General features: G+C 40.7%; 1 protein-coding gene across 4 annotated transcripts in view; it reads left to right on the forward strand.

Annotated features, from left to right (window-relative positions):
* The window catches only part of PHEX (phosphate regulating endopeptidase homolog X-linked), a 174,904-nt gene that overhangs the window by 35,788 nt on the left and 118,440 nt on the right, over positions 1 to 20,676 (forward strand). For all 4 annotated transcript variants that reach the window (XM_016166119.2, XM_036227119.1, XM_016166120.2 and 1 more), the window contains 5 exons: positions 996 to 1,222; positions 6,506 to 6,574; positions 8,974 to 9,090; positions 11,910 to 11,993; positions 13,279 to 13,424. In XM_016166119.2, coding sequence (XP_016021605.1) covers positions 996 to 1,222; positions 6,506 to 6,574; positions 8,974 to 9,090; positions 11,910 to 11,993; positions 13,279 to 13,424 — 643 coding nt within the window. The remainder of the gene's footprint in view (positions 1 to 995; positions 1,223 to 6,505; positions 6,575 to 8,973; positions 9,091 to 11,909; positions 11,994 to 13,278; positions 13,425 to 20,676) is intronic.

Consider the following 20,676-nt stretch of genomic DNA (forward strand, 5'->3'; position numbering starts at 1 on the left):
TTTAAAGAAAAAAAGAATCACTAAGTATTCTAATAATGTTTAAATGTATTGTTTAAGGGAAGGATCAATGCTTAAAGACTGGGTTGTCACTGGCCCTGTCTTAATGTTCTTTTGCTGGCTTGATGGAGAAAATAATTTTATTTCTAAGGCTTGGATTCTTTGGGTGTCAGGTACTCCATGAGAAACTTGGGTAGGCTCAGAAGGGCAAACTCCATTGTATGTGGTGCAGAAACCAGAATCCAGAGGCCAGGACTAGTCCGAGAAGGAGCTTGAGAGGGAGGGCACTTGGGAGTATTGCTATGTCCCCTAAGGACCTACTGGGGCCTAGAGAAATCCAGATTCCCAGGCAGGCCATGTTCCTGCTGCTTCTCTGTCAGCCTAACAGTCATCTTTGTTGTGTATCTTAGGCCTTTCTCAGCATTTCGCGTCTGATTGGAGTTAAAAGAGGCACTTGTCGTCTACCTGGTCTGTTTTCTCAAGGTCATTGCAGGAAGAAGCCAGTGCCTTTGGGAAATATGTTAACTTGTTTAAAATTTGGAGTATTATTTGGTGAGCTAGGAAAGGGCAGGGAAAGGTGATGGAAGAGTCTGAAGCATTCATTCACTTTTATTGGGGAGTGATTGGTTTTATTGAGCCGTTTCCTTTGGCTAGGGTCATTTTTTAGTCTCGCAGAGTATTAGCCGCCTAACACAGCTCATTGTCTGGGATCAAGGTAGTGAGCCCATCTTTTTTTTGTAGGGAAAATCCAGCAGGTTCCCTAGTCAGCTTTCCTGGCAAGAACACCAGGTTTAGACAGTCGCATTGCAGTGACTCATAGGTGAGTCATCGGTATCTCTGTCTCTGTGGTTATGCTCAGTCTACTACCCCTCTCTCTCACAGCTGAAATGGTAGGTTGGGGCTGTATGGGAGTTTTCTCCCGAGAAGGTACATTCAAATTATAGTTTGGTGATCCAGTTTGCAATTCTAACTCTCCCTTTATATTTGCTCCCTTTCAGAAGCGATCGAAAAAGCAGATGCCAAACCGTTGCTACACATTCTGCGGCATTCGCCTTTCCGCTGGCCTGTGCTCGAATCGAACATCGGTCCCGAAGGGGTTTGGTCAGAGAGAAAGTTCAGCCTTCTGCAGACACTTGCAACATTTCGTGGTCAATACAGCAATTCTGTGTTCATCCGTTTGTATGTGTCACCTGATGACAAGGCATCCAATGAACACATCTTGAAGGTATATAGTGAGGACTCGTTCACCTTATTTGTTCAAGTCCAAGGTTAGCCTTTTGGGGTGCCTTCCCAGGGAAAGACACTCATACTATCTTAGTGAAATGAAAAGATGAAAATTCTGATAAACATTGGGATCTAGAATATTACCCCCTCCTAGATTTGCCGAATGTAAACCATGAACAAATCAGCTTTGTCAGCCAGTTTTTTCAGAAAGCCAGTGAGTGAGTACCAAGTGACCTGACCCTCAAATATCTACTCTGAGCATGTATGGCGCCCCCCAATTGCAGTGGGGAGAAAGCTGCGAAGAGTTTCTGAACTCTGCTTTTCCCTCCACCACCTCATTCCCCTGGCAAAGGAGAGAACACATGCCATGACTCCTTGTTCTCCCTTCACTAACATCTTACATACACACCTAAAGTTTCATTGTCAAGTTGAGTCTGAATCTCGCCTTCCTTCCAAAAGATAAAGTGAAACGTGTTCAGTGCTTAGTTGCATTGTCTGTTGGGAGATTAAACATCCTTCCTGTAAGGGAATGGGCCATGCAGATGTACCTCGAGACTGATTATTACATTGGTAAAATCAGGAGACTGTCAAAAAACTACTAACAATGACAGAGTCATCAATGAAAGAGCTTGTCAAGAATTTAAATAACGTTTTTCAAATTGTTTTGTGTTTTGATCCTACTACTTTTTTGCTTTTGTAGTAACATTGACTGATAATGAAAATTTTATTGAACCACTGATCTCTCCCAATTCTATTCTTTGTCGAACCAGAAAATATTAATAATATGTTGATATTCAAATCATAGAAGTGTAAAACTTTTTGAGTATGTTACCCTTTCCTGAAATAAGTCAACTTTTAAAAATCTATACCGCAGAGTTATTTTTTGGTTTATACTAAGGGACTGGCAAATTTTTTCTGTAAAGGACCAGATAGTAATTATTTTAGGGTATATGAGCCGTATAGTTTCTGTTTTAACTACTCAGTTCTACCATTGAACCTGGGAAAGCTGCTGTAGACAATATGTACAATGAACTTGACAACAAAAATTAGTGTATTAGTGGCTGCCAACGTTGTAGAATTTGTGAGTGTTGCTTTTATTAAATCAGTTAAAACTATAAAAATTAAACTGAATATTTGGAGCCCTTGAAGCACCTTTGAGATTTTTGGAGGGCATAGTTTGGAAACCACTGGTGTAGTGGACAAAAGAGTAGGCTTTGGTGTCATAGAGATTGCGGTGTGTGGTTTGGCTTTGTGATTTACTCACTGAATATTCTCGTGCAAATTGCTTCACTTCTCTGAGTCATTTTTCCCATGTGTAATGAAGAGTGAATTAGAATTTACTTTTCACTGTCACTGTGAAGTTTATATGAGATGGATTTGGTGACAGTTTACAGGATAGATACTAGTACATAGTAGCACATGACAAAGGTGCTCTTCTCTGAAGAGCGTGACGAGGCAACTGGTCAGAACCATTCGGAGAATGTTTCTCTTCAGTTCTTGTATGCAACATACCTCTCACATCTCAGATTCAGATGTGTGAGAAATAGGCATTTTCTTTAGTCTGTTTCATCACTGACTGAGCTCCCACCCCACCTTTTAGTGGGAAATTGAATCAATCTAGGTACTTCCCTATCTCCTGGTTGCCCAATTTCTCAGCCTTCTCCAGGGCACTGGGAGATCCTTCAATCATCAGTTACCTGTTTCTAAAAAGAAACCCGCTATCCTAGCCCATGTAACCTCTTCAAGTGTGCTTCTCTGCTGCTGGGGCCTTGGGCCTCTCCCTGCCTCTCATATCCTGCCACTTTCTAGGGACATTGACTGGTCGTTCTGCTCAGGAGAAACTTTGATTTCTTTGGCTGCCTAGGAAATCTTTTTTTGCCTTGCGAGAAGTCTCTCTTACACCAAACTCTCCTCTCTCAATGAACTTAGACTTCCTTTTCCCTTGTGGCGAGATGGCACAGGATTTGTCACAGCCTTAAATGGGAGAAAGGAAATATAAAAATACCAGAAACACCAGAAGTCAGTGCCCCAAAACATATCTTGTTACATGTGTTTGGGTTTATTTTATGTAAGGAGATACCAGGATTTAAGGGACAGTAAAAGACTTGAATATATGTGATCCAAAAAGAGTGTTTGGAAGGCCAGGCTTGTCTCAGTATGTTACTGAAACAGTCAGTGGCCTGCATTTGTCAGAGTCTTAGCAAAATCAATGAAGATGACAAGGAGAAACTCTCTTGGAAATGAAGTTTTTCTGATTTCTTTGTCTTTCCTTTTCCTACATCTTAATTTGACAGATGTTTCTTTTTCTTTTGCTGCTCCCCCCCCCAACCTGAGGTTTATTGCAGTTGGAGGAAAAAAATTCATATTTCAGTTTAATGTATCAGATTTTCTAAACATGTACTTTATTTTCTATTTGCAGTATTCAGATGCAAGGATTAAAAAACCTCACATAATACAGTGTCCTAGTGTTGGCCTCTTGAGAATGTCTTTTGCCTCAAGAGTTTGTATGTTTCTAGTGAGGTTTAATCGACTGACCTTATTCAATCTGTTTGGTGTATTTAAAATGTTTCCTAAGAAACCATAACAACCCGAAGGTTTAGTAAAGGTCTGGTAACTTCACTTGAATCATTGAAACTTTTACAATAAGTGGATTTAACTTCATTTCATCAGTGGGAAGCTTTGGCTTTCTTAATATTGCCTACACAGTTTCCTTTCCTCTGAGACTGCAGGTCAAAATATTCTCCAAGTAGTCCAAATCTAATAGAAAGCCAAAATATCTTAATCATAATATTGTGGTGTTTTGTGATTCTGGCTTACTTAATTTTTGGAAGAAACAGTAATTTGGGAATTGCAGTAGGATGAAGCCAGGCTGGCTTGTGACTTGGTCGTTTTGGGCCAATTAGAGAAGAATACCGAACACAATAATTTGAATATTTTAGTAATACACACAGACAAAATGAATGTTATGAAAACATCTTTCTTTTTACTCTTGAAACAAGAGTAGTATTTTTCCTTGAAATATTTCATAATACTATAAACTCTTAACTTGGCCTTTGTAGAATTTGTTGCATATGAAAGGGGATTTTATGGAAAACCATGATCCTATACAGATTTTATGTGTTAAAAATATTTGAAATTATAGTAGGAGGACAAAGGACCCACAGGAAATAGATGAAAACAATGTAACATTATATGAACTAATGATATGGGAATGTGGGATCTCATTTTTATTCAAATGCTACTAATTTTTGATTTGCTTTTAGATTTTGTATTCTGCTAATTCGATTTAAATTTTTTATGTGTGAATCAAATTTAAAGTAGAAAATCTGCTGTTGAGGTCCATTTTATTCAGTTTTTAGGCAGTTGTTGATATTTCAGAAAGAACCACAAATGTAGAGAAAGTTCTGGAATTTAAAAAAAATATTTTTAAATTTACATGCAGTTAAATTGTTTTGTGACTTATGTGTTTGTAAGTTTTGACAAATGCAAAGTCATGTAATCACTACCATCATCAAAAAACAGAATAGTTCCATCACCCCCCAAAATTACCTGGTGTTGCCCCTTCGTAGATGACCACTTTCTCCATCCCCAAACCTCATTCTCTGTCCCTGTAGTTTCCTCTTTTTCAGAATGTGATTAAAATTTGCCCATGTTGTTGCATGTATCAGTAATTCATTTTTTATGGCTGAGTGATATTCCATTTTGTATCACAGTTTGTTTATCCATTCATCAGTTGAAGAACATTTAGATTGTATCCAGTTTTTGGCAATTATAAAGTTACATGCAAGTTTTTGTGTAGGCAAAATTTCTCATTTTTTCTGGGTAAATCCCTAGGAGTGGGATTACTGGGTTAAACACACATATGTAAGTTGCGTTTAACTTTATAGGAAACTGTTGCACTGGTTTTCAAAGTGGCTCTGCCATTCTGCATTCCCACAAGCAATAGATAAGTGATCCAGTATTTCCGAATCCTCACCAGTGCTAGTGTTATTGGATTTTTTTTGTATTGCCATTCTAATGGATGTGTGGTTGTGTTCTATTATGGATTTAACTTATGTTTTCCTAATGACCAGTGATGTTGAGCATGTGCTCATTTTCTATCTGCATATCTTCTTTGGTGAAATGTCTGTTCAGATCTTTTACCCACTTTTAAATTGGGTTGTTTGTTTTCTTACTGTTGAGTTTTGAGAGCTCTTTATATATGCTGAATACAAGTCCTTTGTCATATATGTGATTTTAAAATATTTTCTCACTATCTGTATCTTGTCTTTTCATTCTCTTAACAGTGGCTTTCACAGAGCAAAACTTTTTAATGGCAATGAAGTCCATTTTTTCTTTTATCAGTTGCAATTTTGGTGTCATTTCTAAGAATTCTGTGTTTAACCCCAGGTCATAAGATTTTTCTGTATGTTTTCTTCTAGAAGTTTTATAGTTTTAGATTTTATATTCAGGTTTATGATCCATTTTGAGTTTATTTTTGTACCAGGTGTGAGGTATGGGTCAAGGTTATTTTTTTTTCTTTTTGCATATGGATGTCCAGTTTGTCAAGCATGTTATTTGAAAAAACGATCTTGTTTTCTATGATTGCCTTTAAGGTGTTGAGAGTCTTAATTCAAGAATTTATGTATTTCTTTTCCATAATAATAATAATTCCAGTTATTTTGTTGTCTAGTATTTGAATTTTTATTACCTATCCTAAACTTTCCAGAGAGGGTTCTAAAATGTGCTAAGATTTCTCAAAACAAAATTGTCATTTAATTTTTTTTTTCAAATAAATCAGTGCAGCACAGTATTTTAGGGGCAGAAGGTGGAAAATCTGATCAACTCCATCCAAATTGGTATTTTGCAAAATACTGAGATGAAAGGAATACTAGATCTGGCAACAGAAGACAGTAATTCTCTGAGCTTTGCTCAGCTGTGTTACCTTGGGAAAGTCATATCACTTCTCTGACTTTTGTTTTTCTACCCATCAAGTAAGAGGGGGAACCAGATAATCTCTAAGACCTATTCCAACTGAAAAAGCTTTGATACTTTTCAGCATTGCTAGAACCTCAAAAGGGTTAGAAACCATGAATTGGGGAAGCAGGGGCAGGTCTCTGGTACTTTATAATGTCTGTCATTGCCGAAATGTCTATTTGCATATAGCTCTGAGTGCAGTGAATTGTTTTTGTAATGTTGACACAAGCTCAAAATATGATTTGGATGCAGACCTCATGACTCTTGTTAACATGGTGCATAAGAATTTACCGTGCAAATAGAATGCTTTTTGTTTTTGTTTCAACAGCTGGACCAAGCAACACTCTCTCTAGCCGTGAGGGAAGACTACCTTGATAATAGCACAGAAGCCAAGTCTGTAAGTTTTACTCATATTCAACTCTGAGCCTTGTCAGGCTGTTGTTGGGTTCATAAGTTGTTCTAAAATTCCTCTTTATTGGAAGTGAGCAGTGTGGCTATTTGGTGATTATATTCCCAATGCAGGGAGCAAAGGCCTTTTATTCAGGCAGAGAAATGTCTTCTGGAGGTCTGGGCATCAAGGCCGTACGAATTCTCGTGGTCAGAGTCCTCATGATCGAGCTGGGGAGACAGCTCACCTTCGTTATGAAGTAACCAAGAAATGAGCTTGAAGCCATTCCTCAGAAGTGCAGAGAGCTCACTCTGTATTACAGTAGTAATGCATGGGGAGGGATACCCAGTCGACCAATGATTCCCAAATTGTGCTGCTTAAAGATCACCTGGGAAGCTTCTATTGCCTGTCAGTTCTTGGGCCACAGCCCTGGAGAGACTGATTTAGTAGACTTGAAGTGGGGCCTAGGAATCTGTTTTCTTAACAGGTGTACCAGGTTAATGTAAGCCTAATGAGAACCCGATGGGGTCAATCAGGTTAGACTTACAGGGTTGACTTGGAAGCCTACCTTTTTGCATATTGGATCAGAGCTGGTTTATTCCTGACACTTTCAATTCATTTTGGAAACTGTTGAACTTCCAAAGGAGCCTTAGACTTAGGGTCCTCTCGACTAGGGAATGATCTGTTTCTGGTCTAGCCTGAGAATGCAGGAACTTCGACTGGGAAGTGCTGGCTCATAATGGAAGTCCCTGCTCCTCTGCTTATGTTAAACCCTAATTCAGGAGGGCTCTGGAGGGCAGGAAGCTAGCCAAGGTTCTAGTCAACGTTCTGGCGGCTGTGGACACTCATCAAAGTTTTCCTTCTTGAAAGTGGACAGAATCAATTGTAATCTGGGAGCACCTCTGTTTCTGCTGGGGTGACTAGGTTAGGTCCTTGGTAACCCTCAGTGACAGCAGACAGCCTTTTGTTACCTACTCCCTTTCATTCTCTTGCCTCCTTAGCACCACTTGACAAATTTTCTTCTTGGTGCACAGCTCCCTTCATGCTTTTGCTCACAAGCTAGGATCTAAATTCCTTAGAAGGATTTCAAGGCCTTTTCATAAGCTGATTCCAAACCGTGTTTTCTGTGTCATCTATTCATTTCTCCTCTAAGAAAGGCAGACTCACACACCTCACAGGATGGCTCCGCATTGCTCCTGAACCTGTCTCCAGGCTGGAATTCTTCTCAAGTTCTTGCATTTTCAAGTGCTTAGCAGCTTTATTAAGGAACTTATTTTGGTCTCTCTAATGTTACAGTTAGTAATTACATGTTTATCTCTCTCACACACTGAGAACCAGATCACACACTGGGAACCAGACTCAAGCATTATTCAATTTTTCATCTGTACCTCCCCAAGCACAGAATGCCTAGCAAGACATCTTGCACATGTATTGATTGAATAAATATTTTGAATTGAACTGGGAATTGCAAAACATTGTTTCTAATTAAGACTATTTGCAAAGCTTGCTTACTGATTCAACAAATATTTATTATGGGCCTGCTATATGGCAAGCACTGTATAAGTCCCTAGGTCATAAACATAGCAAGAATAGCTTACAGAATCAAGGTATACGTTAGGATATCTTATTCCCATAGAATAACTATGAGATAATTTAATACCTGGTATTTTGGGTTCTTACAAGTATATCTGAAAGGAGAGGTGACCCCCAATGAGATTCTTCAATTCCTATAAAATAAGGTTCCCCCCTCTAATGACACATGAATATCATGACAATGGGTTTATGAACATGCAGGGAAGAACTTCTGTATTTTCTATTTGCTTGGTTTTGCTTCATCATTTCTCTCATCTCTCCCTTCTTTTTTTCCTGAGGTAGTGAGGAGAACTTTCCAAAAACCATACAAAACTGAAAAGACATAGGGCTGCAGTTGCTGGCTTTTAATTTTTTTAGTGCGAAGGTGGGTAAATTGAGCTGAAAGAGAATAAATCACAGTTCCCACTAGTCTTCATGGATCATGCCTGCTGCTTTTAGTGACAACTCTATCCCATTATTTTATTAAAGCCTCTTGGCTGGAAAAAGGAGTCTGACCTTTAAATTTCTATTCTTGGCTCATTTGGAGATGTTTCATGTATCTATAATATTGCTGGTGGCCACAAAAACTAGTTCTCTTGACTCTTGGTGGCTGGACATCTTTGTCTCTCATGAAAATAGTATCCAGATAGCCATCACTCTTCTTTCTCCCAGAGTGGTAGGTGGGTGGTTGGTATTGCATAATGCCTGTACTATACTTTGAGTACAGAGTGAAAATGAAAATTTACTTTCGCCTGCTGTTTCTGCTCCCCTTTGTCCCTGAAATGTACCTTTTAATAGGCTGTTGTCATGGTCACTTGCTTCTTTATCTCTTACAGTATCGGGATGCCCTTTACAAGTTCATGGTGGATACTGCCGTACTTTTGGGAGCTAATAGCTCCCGAGCAGAGCATGACATGAAGTCGGCGCTTAGATTGGAAATTAAGATAGCCGAGGTAAGTCTTAATTTAAAATCTCTTTCTTTTCTTTTCCTTATTTTAAAGGCGGTATATCCTGAATATGTGTGTGTGTGTGTGTGTGTGTGTGTGTGTGTCTATATATATATATAGTTTGTGTGTGACATTGTCCTTTGGGTCTAAGGTAGAACTAAAGGCATCCCCTCTGGGAAGTAACAAGAAGAAGAACCATGACAGAAAGAAGAGCTCCTCATTCCTTCTGCTTCCCTGGTTGAAGCCCATTCAATGTCCATTTGCCGCTCAGCTGTGGCCAAAGACCTTCTGACTGTCTCTTCCTAGAGGAAGTCCTGTGTGGCTCCAATAGAAGAATAGATGTTTAATAAACCGTTATAGATTTGGTTTGAGTGGAGGGTAATTTTTAATCTACTGTATACCATTCCCACTGAGGGTCAGTATGATTGGGACTTAAGGAAATATGTACACCCATACTGGATACACAGTTTGATTTAGGAAGAGTATAGGGCATGCCTATGAGCATTTTATGCTACCTTTCTGATGCTACTTTGTACCTAACCCTGTTTTTCATTCTTTTCTTGCCCCACTTTAATGAATGTCATTGTGTCATATACTATGTTCTGTGTAAGACACCTTAAATTCTTTCAGACTAATAGTGGAGACAAAAAGGTATAAGAACAAACTTGAGGGAGAATGAGAAATCCTAAATGGTTAGCTTTGTTCATAGAATAACTTTTTTTCTAGAACAACCAAAGTATAAAGTCCCTGTATGTTCCCAGGACCAGAGGGAGCAAATATAGTGAGATCTGCTTGTGGGGGATTCTTTGGACTGGAAAAACAAATAATTTGTCAAGAAACTCTTGTATATGGGTTGGTAACATTTTCTGACAAATTGGTAAAAATCAAGTGCACGTGAGTCCGAGCGTTGCTTGGTTTAGTGCTTGGTGAGGTGGTGGTGGGGTGTTGAGATACGGAGTTGGATGGTAGGTAAGGGCCGGGAGGACTTAGTCTCTCTCTCCACCTTAGTGACATATGTGTGTACCGCTCTCCAAAGTCCTACTTGCAGAGAAGAAAGTTCATTCCTGCGTGTCACCTTTAAAGACTGCACAAGGACCACTGCAGACATCCTGGAATCAAAGCCTGTGCCACTAAGCCAAGCCTAGAGGCAAATAAGAGGCCTGGAGCTCCACTTTGGATGAGGCTCTGATAGATTGGGGGAGGCCTTTTCCTGAGCCAGGGATTTAGACCAAAAAGGGAACTAAAAACAGCTGGGTTGAGGCAAGACTGGGAATTGTCAAGAGGCTAAATGAAGTGACAAATCCATGGGGCGGGGGGAAGTAGCTGGCAGAGAACTGAAAACAGCTTTGAGGCCAAAGGGCTCCAACCTGGGGCTGTGAGCCTGAGTAGAAGGAGGAGGAGTGGACGTTCTCTTAGGCAGTGATTTGAACAGAGGCAGGAACCTGTTTGTAAGATACATGATGTCTCTCCTGTGGAGCATGAGGAGAAAGAAGCTAAGGGTATCAAAACATTTAGTATAAAGGGGGCAGATATCTGCCACTCAGTCCTCTGTGACTTTGCCCTGAAAGCTCCATGGTGAATGAATTTTTGGCCAGCTGGTAAATCTTACCTTAATTTCTTACACCGCAGGTCCCTGGGGACATTCAAAATGTGTGGGACACTTATTTGTACTCCAGTAGGCTATCCTGCCTCCTCAGGGAAGCTTCGGAAGTTTCCCTGAGGAGGCAGGATAGCCTACTGGAGTACAAATAAGTCATTATAAATACAGCCATGGAAGTGTGCATTTATCCAATCCTAGCTAGAGAGGTGTGTGCACAAGGGGAGGGCTTATTGATGGAGCGACCCTCGTGATCGGAGCTAGGTGGAGTTTAGTGGAAAGTCTTGATAGGAAGTAAATCTAGGCAATGTCTTGAATCATAGTTCAAACCCTGGGAGTGGCGATGGAGGATGGGGGTGTAAGTGTAGGAGAGTCCTGTGGGAGGTGGCTGGTTTAATGCAAGGGAATCAGGTAAAGAAGGGCCTTAAGGCAAAATTATGATGTGGTTCAGGGGTGAGTGTGGGGAGCTACTGCCTGTCCATGGATGCTATTAAGATGGCTCATGAGGAAGATGATCATTGCTGTTCTTTTTAGGTTAGATTAAACATGCAGAGGCTAGAAGCTTCAATTTGGTTTGGCTTTGGCAAAATGGCCAAGAGCACGCATATAGGGAATGGAAAGAGTGTGAAGAGTCAGGGCTGGAGACGCAGACTTGAGAATGTGTGTCTGGATAGTGATTGAACCCATACCCTCAGCAGTGGGGCCAAGGTAATCTCAAGGACAGAGAAACCAGAGGGAAGAGGGGAAGTGAGGGAATGAGCTGTTGACAGAATGATTGCAGGTGGCAGTGGTATCCGGATAGTCTAGTGCTCTTCAGTGAAAATGTGACCCTTAGGATGAGGGGTGGTCTGTGATTCCTGAAACACTGAGATCATTATCCACATACCACAGGTGAAGGTCAGATGTTTGTCTTAATCGACCAACCTCAGTTTGCCTGTCAAAACTGGACCAGTAATAGAGTTTGTCTATCCACATTATAGGTGAGGAAGGGTTTCTGGGTAGTTATTTTTATGTTGAGGACAATGTTTCACACTGAACAGGACAGGAAATTTTATTTTATTAATCTTGCCTAACGTGACGTCTTTATTTTTCTCTCCCAAGTTCAGCACCACACCCAAATCTTGAAAAACCGTATGAAACTATGCAGATGTTTTGGCACATGCAGAAAGTAGTCATGCAGTAAGAAATGGTTCCTTTGAAAAAAATAACCAAAGTCTTTTCCTAACAGATAATGATTCCACATGAAAATCGAACCAGTGAAGCCATGTACAACAAAATGAACATTTCCCAACTCAGTGCTATGATTCCCCAGGTTGGTGACAACAATCTAGGAAATTTTATGTTAACTTTTTATGTTACAAGTGATTGTATTTCATCTGTGTGTAAAGTTTTGTATTGTAAAACCTACTGTCAGTCTTTTTGGTTATTCTTATAACCAACCACGAAGATAAAGTATCCCTTGTCTGTGCATCAGGATGTTTCCTGCTATAAGGAACAGAAAACCTTTTCAAGATGACTTAAAAACTTATAGCCCCTTTTCTCACATGACAAAAATCTAGACATAGGAGGCTATGGGTGTTGGTTTAGCTGTTTAACAGTGTTGTCAAAGACCCAAGTTCTTTCTTTCCATTCCACGTTAGTGTATTAGCTTTTTGATTTCATGTTTGATGACTCAGGGTTGCATGATGGCTACCACAGATCCACATGTCATGTATGCCATCAGGGCAGGAAGAAGAAGGAAGAGCCAGGGATGGCCACATCTAACTCTTTTACCAGAAAAAAACAAAGCCTTTGTAGAACATCCCCAGACGTCTTCCCTTTATTTCTTATTGAGTAGAATTGGGGCATGTAGCTATCCCTATGTTCAGGGAAGGCTGGGCCAGTGAGTAACTGGTTTTCCATTTCAATAATGGAAGCAGGCAAGGGAGCAAAAACAAGAAAGAGGTTGGAAATTACCTTGGGGTAGCTAGTTAAAGACACCAAGATAGTGATGCTCTGAGGAGGGGACATATGTTACTTTTTGTTGCTGCTTGTTTCCCCTGTGTTAGAAAGGCTGTGCCAGAGGGAAGGTGGTGATGTACTTGGGCTTCTGTGTCTGTGTGGACATGAAGAGTGAGTGAGTTTGGGAGCCAGAGAGAGTGCAGGGGAGAATGAGGGCTGAGGGTGAGGGCAGGAGAGAGAGAGAGTGCAAGAAGGAAGGAGGGAGAGAGCAAGAAGGAAGGGAAGGAGAGAGGGAGAGCATAGAATGTCGGGGGGAGGGGCAGACAAGAGGGGGAGAGAGAATGAAGGAGGGGAGAGTTGAAAAGGGAGGGGCAGTGCTGGAGGGGTCAGGGGAGCAAGCGTAGATATTCCCTGTCGAGTCTGTATGTGTTGTCCATATGCACATGGAACAGAACACGTATTCCATTTATGATTCAGGAAGTAGGTCTGTGTGGCAGGGATCAGGCATTTATTTTCTAGGTGTGAGCAGTTGCATCTTTAATTATTTGGTCCGAAATCACAAGCAGTGGATTATGTTTAGCTGACTCTATGTTTGCCTCTCTCCTTGCTTGCTGTCTAGCAAGAGGTTCTCTAACAGTTTTTCTCTTTCTCCTTAGTTTGACTGGCTGAGCTACATCAGGAAGGTCATTGATACCAGACTCTACCCTGACCTGAAAGACATTGGCCCCTCAGAGAACGTGGTGGTTCGCGTCCCGCAGTACTTTAAGGATTTGTTTAGGATATTAGGCTCTGAGAGGAAGAAGTAAGAGCTTTCTTATGTATTTTACTGTGACTTTTGTTTTTCCTTTAAAATTATAAGGCCTTCCCTCCTTTGAAAATTGTTTTTAGTGAAAGTTATATCAGAAGAGTCTTGGGGAAAATCATGGTGCCCTTTGTGACAAATTGGCCAAAACCATCATCTAGTACAATTTATTTGCTGCAATGACAGCAAATATATAAGGTTTTTGCTTCTTATTTCTGATCTTTCTTCATACTTTTTTCTCTGAAAACCTAAATTGTTTATTAGTTTTGGGAACTGGTTACATAATGATGTTATTTTCTGAGACTTCTATATGAACATCTCTCCCTTCCCCCTGCCCCCAGCTCATTCTTGGTCTTTTGTTGCCTTTTTTTCTGGTTTCTTTTTAGCCAATAAGCCATTTTGTGGCAATAAACTGAAGTACTTATATGAAAAGACATAAGATCACTCTGAGAGCTGTAGAAAAATCGTACCGATGAAATAACTTTAGGAACTGTCTGGTTTTTCTTATGTGAAAGAATGTTTTAGAATTTGTTGCCTTACTACTTTACCCCTACAAAACCAAGGAAATCCTAAAAATGCCCAGGAAAGAGAATTTTACATTTTCAGGAAGCCATTCATATTTGACTACATCTAGAAAATGAGACACAGAAAGGTCAACTAGTTTGTAAAGAGAATTTACTAGTCTAATTGCGAGACATGAGTAAAAATTATATTTTCTTATTCGGACTTAGACAAGATATATTGTCAGAAGTTATGTTAAAAAAGAAGGGCACCTTCAAAAGTCCTAGGAATAAAATTTAACACCAATCCCCACCTACAGAAACACTTAGACACCTTTGAAGAGCTGTTGTTCTTTTTAGGGTGATATCATCTTATGGCAAAAGCAATATGTGTTCGTTGAGGAATGTAAAGAGAACAGTAAATATCGAGCAAAGGGAGAGAAAAAACAATAAATTCATTTAAAATTCTACCGGAGATAAGCAGCGATTCTTTGAAAATTCTCTAAGTGAAAATTGAATCTAGAGTAGATAAATGTGTGTGTTGGGTAGAGCCTTGCTGTTCAAACTGTGTTTCATGGACCAGTAATGACAGCAGCAGCACATTCCAAGGCACCTTCTCTGTAGGGGCTGATACAGTAGATCTAGAGTGAGGCTTAGGAATCTATATTTTAGTAAGCACCCCAGGAGAGTCTCATGCTTAGTTTTTTTCGGGAGGACCTACTGCATTAGAAGATTATTCATATGTACTTCCTAGCTTGAAATACTATAAAATATGACCCAAATGATTTTCTGCTCCTATGCCATTGAGTTATTGAGCACGTTTTAAATATCGGTGGTAGTTTCTGTTGAAAGGTGGAGTTAGCCGTGCTGTGTATGATGTATTCTTCAGACTTAGTGAGTTGTTTTCTTCTAGTGTTTGTGTAACCTTCCATTGTAAATTAGTAGCTACTTTAAGAAATTGTATTAATTTTATTTCCAAAAAAGCCCGAGTTACAACCAGGTGATAGATTAGGCCTTGGTTTACTGTATTAAAAAAATAATCTCTATTGTGGTGATTATACTTTAGAATTGAATGACCTGTCATAACAAAAGGGACCAAGAAAGACTATGAGTGAAGGGCGATTTTAATCTGTGAAAGTGATAATTTGGACATATGTAAACATAGTGAACAACAATGGAAGAAAATATAGATAGAAAAATTACCCGCAGACATTATGAAATTTCATTTTTAAATTGAGACAAAAACATCTCTTTCACATAATTTACTCCTCTACAACCAAGTCATCAAAAACAACTTGTATTTCGTATATTCTCATGAGATTTCAAGATGTTGTATTCATCTTGAAAAGACTGATAATACTTTATTTGCATACCACAGTAAATTTTTTATACTACTAAACATGTTTGATCCTCACTTGTGTTGCACTACAAGAGCAGTCAAGGAAATGTCCCCTTGGGTCCCCATAGTTACCATATTAGTTAGGTCATGCTAATCACTGTCATAAGTACCTCTAAAACTCTCATTGCCTTGTACAGTAAATATATACTCTTGGTTCATCAAACAGTCCAATGTGGGTGTCCCCGTAAGGTGGCTTTTTCCAGATAGTGACTGAGGAACCCAGGCTCCGCTGTCTTGTGATTCTGCCCTCCTCTGGGTGTTTGGAATCTTCTCCTTTTAGCCGGCACATGGGGAAAGAGAGGGAGTGGAGGACTGCACAGGAAGGAGGTTTTTGTGGGAAGGCCTAGGAGTAGTGTATGTCACTTCTCCCCATGTACCATTGGCCAGAATACAGTCACATTTAACTGTAAGAGAAGCTGGGAAGTATAGTTGAGCTGTGCGCACAGGAGCAAAGTATCAAATAAATTATCTCATTTTCTTGGAAAGACCTTTTCTTGTTTGTCTTGCTTCCTTACCCCCATGCCATGGTGAGCACCTGATGGTGGCATGCTTGTGCAGTAAGTCCTCTCTTAGCATCGTTGATAGGTTCTGTGACTAAGCAAAACCAGTTTTATCAGAGGCTAATCGATACAATTGAGGCTAATCGATATAATCCTATAGTATCTCATCAACTTTATAATGAAGTGATGTTATTTGAGGGCCTGCTATAATTGCTTTTATAACTTCAAGGCCTAGTACAGCACTTCACATAGTAGATACTTCCTAAAAATTTCTGGACATTAAGCAGATGCCCCAATTGCTACTATTCAGGAGGTGCTATATAAGCAGAACCTCAAAGGATAAGGAGGAGTTTTCCAGGTAGGGCAGAGTGGAAAGGGGGATGCTGCACATTGTGATTGATGGGACTAGCATGTTGCCTTCGAAGCAGGAGTACGGAGAGCTGGGGAGGCTTTGAGGGGCTGGTTCGGGCCCAGGATATGTAGAGGAAAGGCTTCAGCTTATTGTTTCCAGCATCCTCTCACCTCTCCCCTGGAGACACCTTTGAAGAAGCAGTGAGCCAGTCCTTCTCAAGTTGGGTGTCAGTGCTGTAATTCTGTTCTGAGAATCTGCCTATGAAAATCACACATGGGTCATGATGATGTTAACCACTATTATGGCTAACAGTTACCTTTATTCCTTAAAATAACTATATGTTATTCTCATTTTACAAACGAAGAAGCCGAGGTTAAGTGACTTGCCTGAGGATACAACTCTAAGAGGAGGCAGAGCTGAGATTCTAAATTGGGTCACCCTCATTTATATCCTGTCTCTTCCATACAGGTACATATATGGAAAAGAGACAGTTTTCAGGCACGTCCCTGTTAGCTTTGAAAATAGACAATTTTCTTGTCATTTTCAGGTTTACAGAACCATCCTAGGTTGGCATTAGCTGCTCATTTCTTGACTGCTGCCTTCCCCCGTGTATCATGCCCCACGCCAGCATGGTGGGATTAGGCCTCTCTTACTGAGTGGCTGTGGAGGCAGTGGAGCCAATTTTCTGGCAAGTGGTGCGTGGCACAAAACTAGAGCAATGAGATCCCCCAGAGGTGGTGCCAGAGACTGCGTTGGCCCTTGTGATTCAAGGGAGTAGGTAGCCAGGGCAGGGCCAACTGGGGACATGAGCTGGAGGCTGCATACAGGGAAAAGGAGTTGGTGTTCAAGGTGTAAAGGGGATGTGAGAACGTGGTGATGAGCTGGGCCCCTCAAGTTATGTGCATGTCTTCCCAGCTTTATGTGGAGTGATCGCACATGGATAGTTTGAAATCAGCTCTGGTGGGAATATTTATACCATGGAAATCAGCAAATGCTACAAATCAGTTTTTTTTTCTTCGAAGCCAGTTGTCTGGCACATTACCGGGTGAGGCATACTGTAGACTTCTGTCCCTTTCTGCCCTCTTCAGCTGTCTGCCACACTGATGACTTGAGGCTGTCTCAGATACCATCTCATTTGGCCTGAGGAGCAAGAATGGGAGGGGTGAGGCTGAAGAAGGATGGGGTCGGAGAGATTTAGCTTGGCATCTTCTTCCTGGCAAGGCCTGGCCTCATGGAGGTCATCTGTGTCAGAACTTCTTTTTTTTTTTTTAAGCAGGCTGGCCTAAAGTAAACCCTTGGAGATTTTGTCAAGCCTCTGTGATCTTTCCTGTCTTCAGTTTTATTTTCATACAAAGCAAGCACAATGTACACTGAAGTGAGACGATTATGTTTGATAGATGTTCCCAGAGGCTTACCTGGCAATGTGCTGTTATGTGGATTTCTTACAGGGCTCAGCCATGCTGAGGGTGATCTAAGGCCTCTCTGTTCAAAGTGTGGTCCACGGAGAGCAGTATGGGCTTTCCCTGAGACCTGTTAGGAATGCAGACTCTCAGGCTCTGCCCCAGACCTACAGAATCAGACTCTGCAATTTACGAAGATCTCTAGAGGATTCATACACACAGTAAAGTGTAAGAAGCACAGATCTGGGATTTAGAAAGTCCTAGTTTAGCTATTGCTCAGAAAGATGAGGAGGTGGAGTTTTCATAAACCAATGGTTCTTAAACCTGACAAGCAACAAAATCCCCTGAAGGGCTTGTTAGAACCGACTGCTGGGCTCTACCCCAGAGTTTCTTGTTCAGTAGGTCTAGGACAGGCCCAGGAATTTTCTAACAAGTTCTCAGGTGATGCTGAAGTTGCCTGCCTGGGAACATGCTTTGAGAACCACTGCCTTAGGGATGCCTCTAGGCAGCCTTTAGGATTTAGGAGGATCTATGTGGCTTGGAGGACTTTTGAGAAGAAACTGTTTAGCTCACCTCATGTAGTATGACTGAGAGGGGCAAATACAAGCACTGGAATCTGAAGCCCCAAATGTTCTGGATTTGACACATCTTTGGAAGTCCCTTGACCTTTGACCTTTGTTTTCTTTATCTGAAAATGGGGGTAATAATAATGACCACTTCATAGCATCATCATGAGGATCATAAAAGGTACTTTATGAGCTCTCAAAAAAGCAATATGAATGCAAATTGTCATTAATTGAGAACAAGGGGCAGCAAAAGCTTCTGGAAATATCTTCCCATGCAGAGGCTTTGGGAAATGATTTCATGTTGCTTTCTTAGTGGTAAGTTTTCTCCTCAGATACTTTGTGTTCTTCTATTGTCATTTGGGGATATTACCGTACTGCTGAAAATGCTTTTTGGAAAAAAAAAAGGATGTATGTTTATTTTAAGAACTGTTACTGAGTCTAATTTTTTTTTAGTGTGTCTGAGCATTAGGTGGCAGTGATTCAGTCATTATGGTGAGATCTGCTTCTGGCATGGAAATATAAGCTCTCCAAAGCCATGTGCTCCCCCATGTTCTGTCAATATATTTATAACTGGAGCAGCTCATCAGCACCATTGTCTCACTATGCGAGCATTCTGTCTCCTGCATTCCATACCCTGGCTTCCATCTCCTGGCTTTCCAAGGTCTTATGCTAGCATCTTAGTAACGCCTTGCCCATGAAGGCCTGACACACTTTCTTTCATACTTACAGATTTCTGATTAGTGCCTTTGTCAGAGTGTTTTGGTGTCTCCCTTACTGACCAGGAAACTTTTGCTGAATTACAGGCATTAATTCCTCACCATGTAGCATGGGGAAAAGCACATGGGCTTAGAGTTAGATATACCTGGGTCTAGTCTAGCCTCCATCGCTAATTACCCCAGTTCTGCAACTTGGCTGCATATTGGACTTAGCTGGGACGAATGGACAAGCTATGCTGGGTTCCACCCTAGAGATTCTGATTTAATTGAGCTGGAGGGGCCTGGACATCTGGATCTTTAAAACTCCCTAGGCAATTTTGTCTAGTTGGAGACCCACTGACTAAATGATCATGAGAAGTTCCTTAATGGTTCTAGGCCTCCAGTTTCTCGTATGTAAAATGCGTACAATAATATTTCTCCAACATATTTCCATCACAGTGCCTCTTCTACCATCATCAGGACCCATCCTAACAATCTCCTGAGCCAATCCGGCTCATCACTGCTCCCTTGAAGGAACATCTTTTGAATTCATGTAAGGATATCTTCTAGCTGTGGTCCTCCTTATCTGCACCTATGGATCCAGTATAACTCTTGCATCCAGCAAGCAGTATTTTAAGGTTGAAGAATGTGCAGACCTTGTTCTAGAATCAGGCTTTGCCCCATTGACGTTCTCTATACTGAACCTTGATTGCTGCCTCTGTCTCCCACTGCAGCTGGCCTCTTCTTGGCTTACCTCCGAGAGCGATGACTCTGCTCACTTTCTCCTCCAACACATGAGCTAGTCCTACATTATTTAGCTTGCCCACAGTTCATATTCCTGCTTCACACACCCAAGCCTTCCATCCTGTTGGCATAGCACAGGGTCAGTCCCTCTCATGAAGCCTACTCTTATCCCTCAGTTTGAGGTGCGTGTGCTCCTTCTGGTGAAGCATTTGGCATGCACTTTTGGGTGCTAGAGTCTGACAAATTATTATTTATGCACTTGTCTCATTTCCCCTGCTCAGCTCAATGCTTCAGGAGATCAGGGACTATATCTTTCTTGCCTTCCCAACTCCCCAGTACCTAGAACTATTAGTACATATCAGGGTGCTCAGGATGTGCTGATTGGATGAACGGATGATCTCTTATGCACTTGCTGTGTTCCTTCAATTAAAAAACCTCATTATATGAATAAGCTGAAATCTCAAGCCCTGTGTCCCTCAACTAGACTCTTAAGTTCTCTGAATATAGGTGCCATGATCCTATTTCATTACATTTCTCATGGTGTCTGGAACAATACTTGGGCAACAGTAAATGTACTTCTTGCCTTGTTCAGGAGTAGGAATGTGAACTCAAAAGATCCAAAGGAATGACCTAAAATTATATGTGTGTGTTTATAATAGCCTCAACAGAGTGTGGACAAGGGCTAGGCTTTGTTGATGAGAGTGGCGGTCTCCGGGAAGGAGTGTACATACCCCAACAATAACCACTGAACCCAAAAAGAATATTTTAGAACTTTTATATGTCTTTATATTTTATTGAAAAAATAGAGTTGTTCAAGTTCTATAATAGATGGCCATAGACCCTTCATTCGTGATATATGACACACATGAGGGGAGTCAGTGTCACCTTTAGTAGTTTGTTTTCATTAGGTATATTGAAAATAATCTTGAGCTGTTTACATATACCTATAGATTAATGAATTTTATTATCCGGTTTAATCCTCAAAAAATGGACAAATGGCTTTAAAAATTCTTGCAGAGAAACAGGAATTGGAACTATTACTAATAAAGCACAAGTAAATGGCAAGAAAATGGCAGAAGTGGCCCTAATCCTAATC

Source organism: Rousettus aegyptiacus, unplaced genomic scaffold (genome assembly GCF_014176215.1).
Source record: "Rousettus aegyptiacus isolate mRouAeg1 unplaced genomic scaffold, mRouAeg1.p scaffold_m13_p_9, whole genome shotgun sequence".
Classification (NCBI taxonomy): domain Eukaryota; kingdom Metazoa; phylum Chordata; class Mammalia; order Chiroptera; family Pteropodidae; genus Rousettus; species Rousettus aegyptiacus.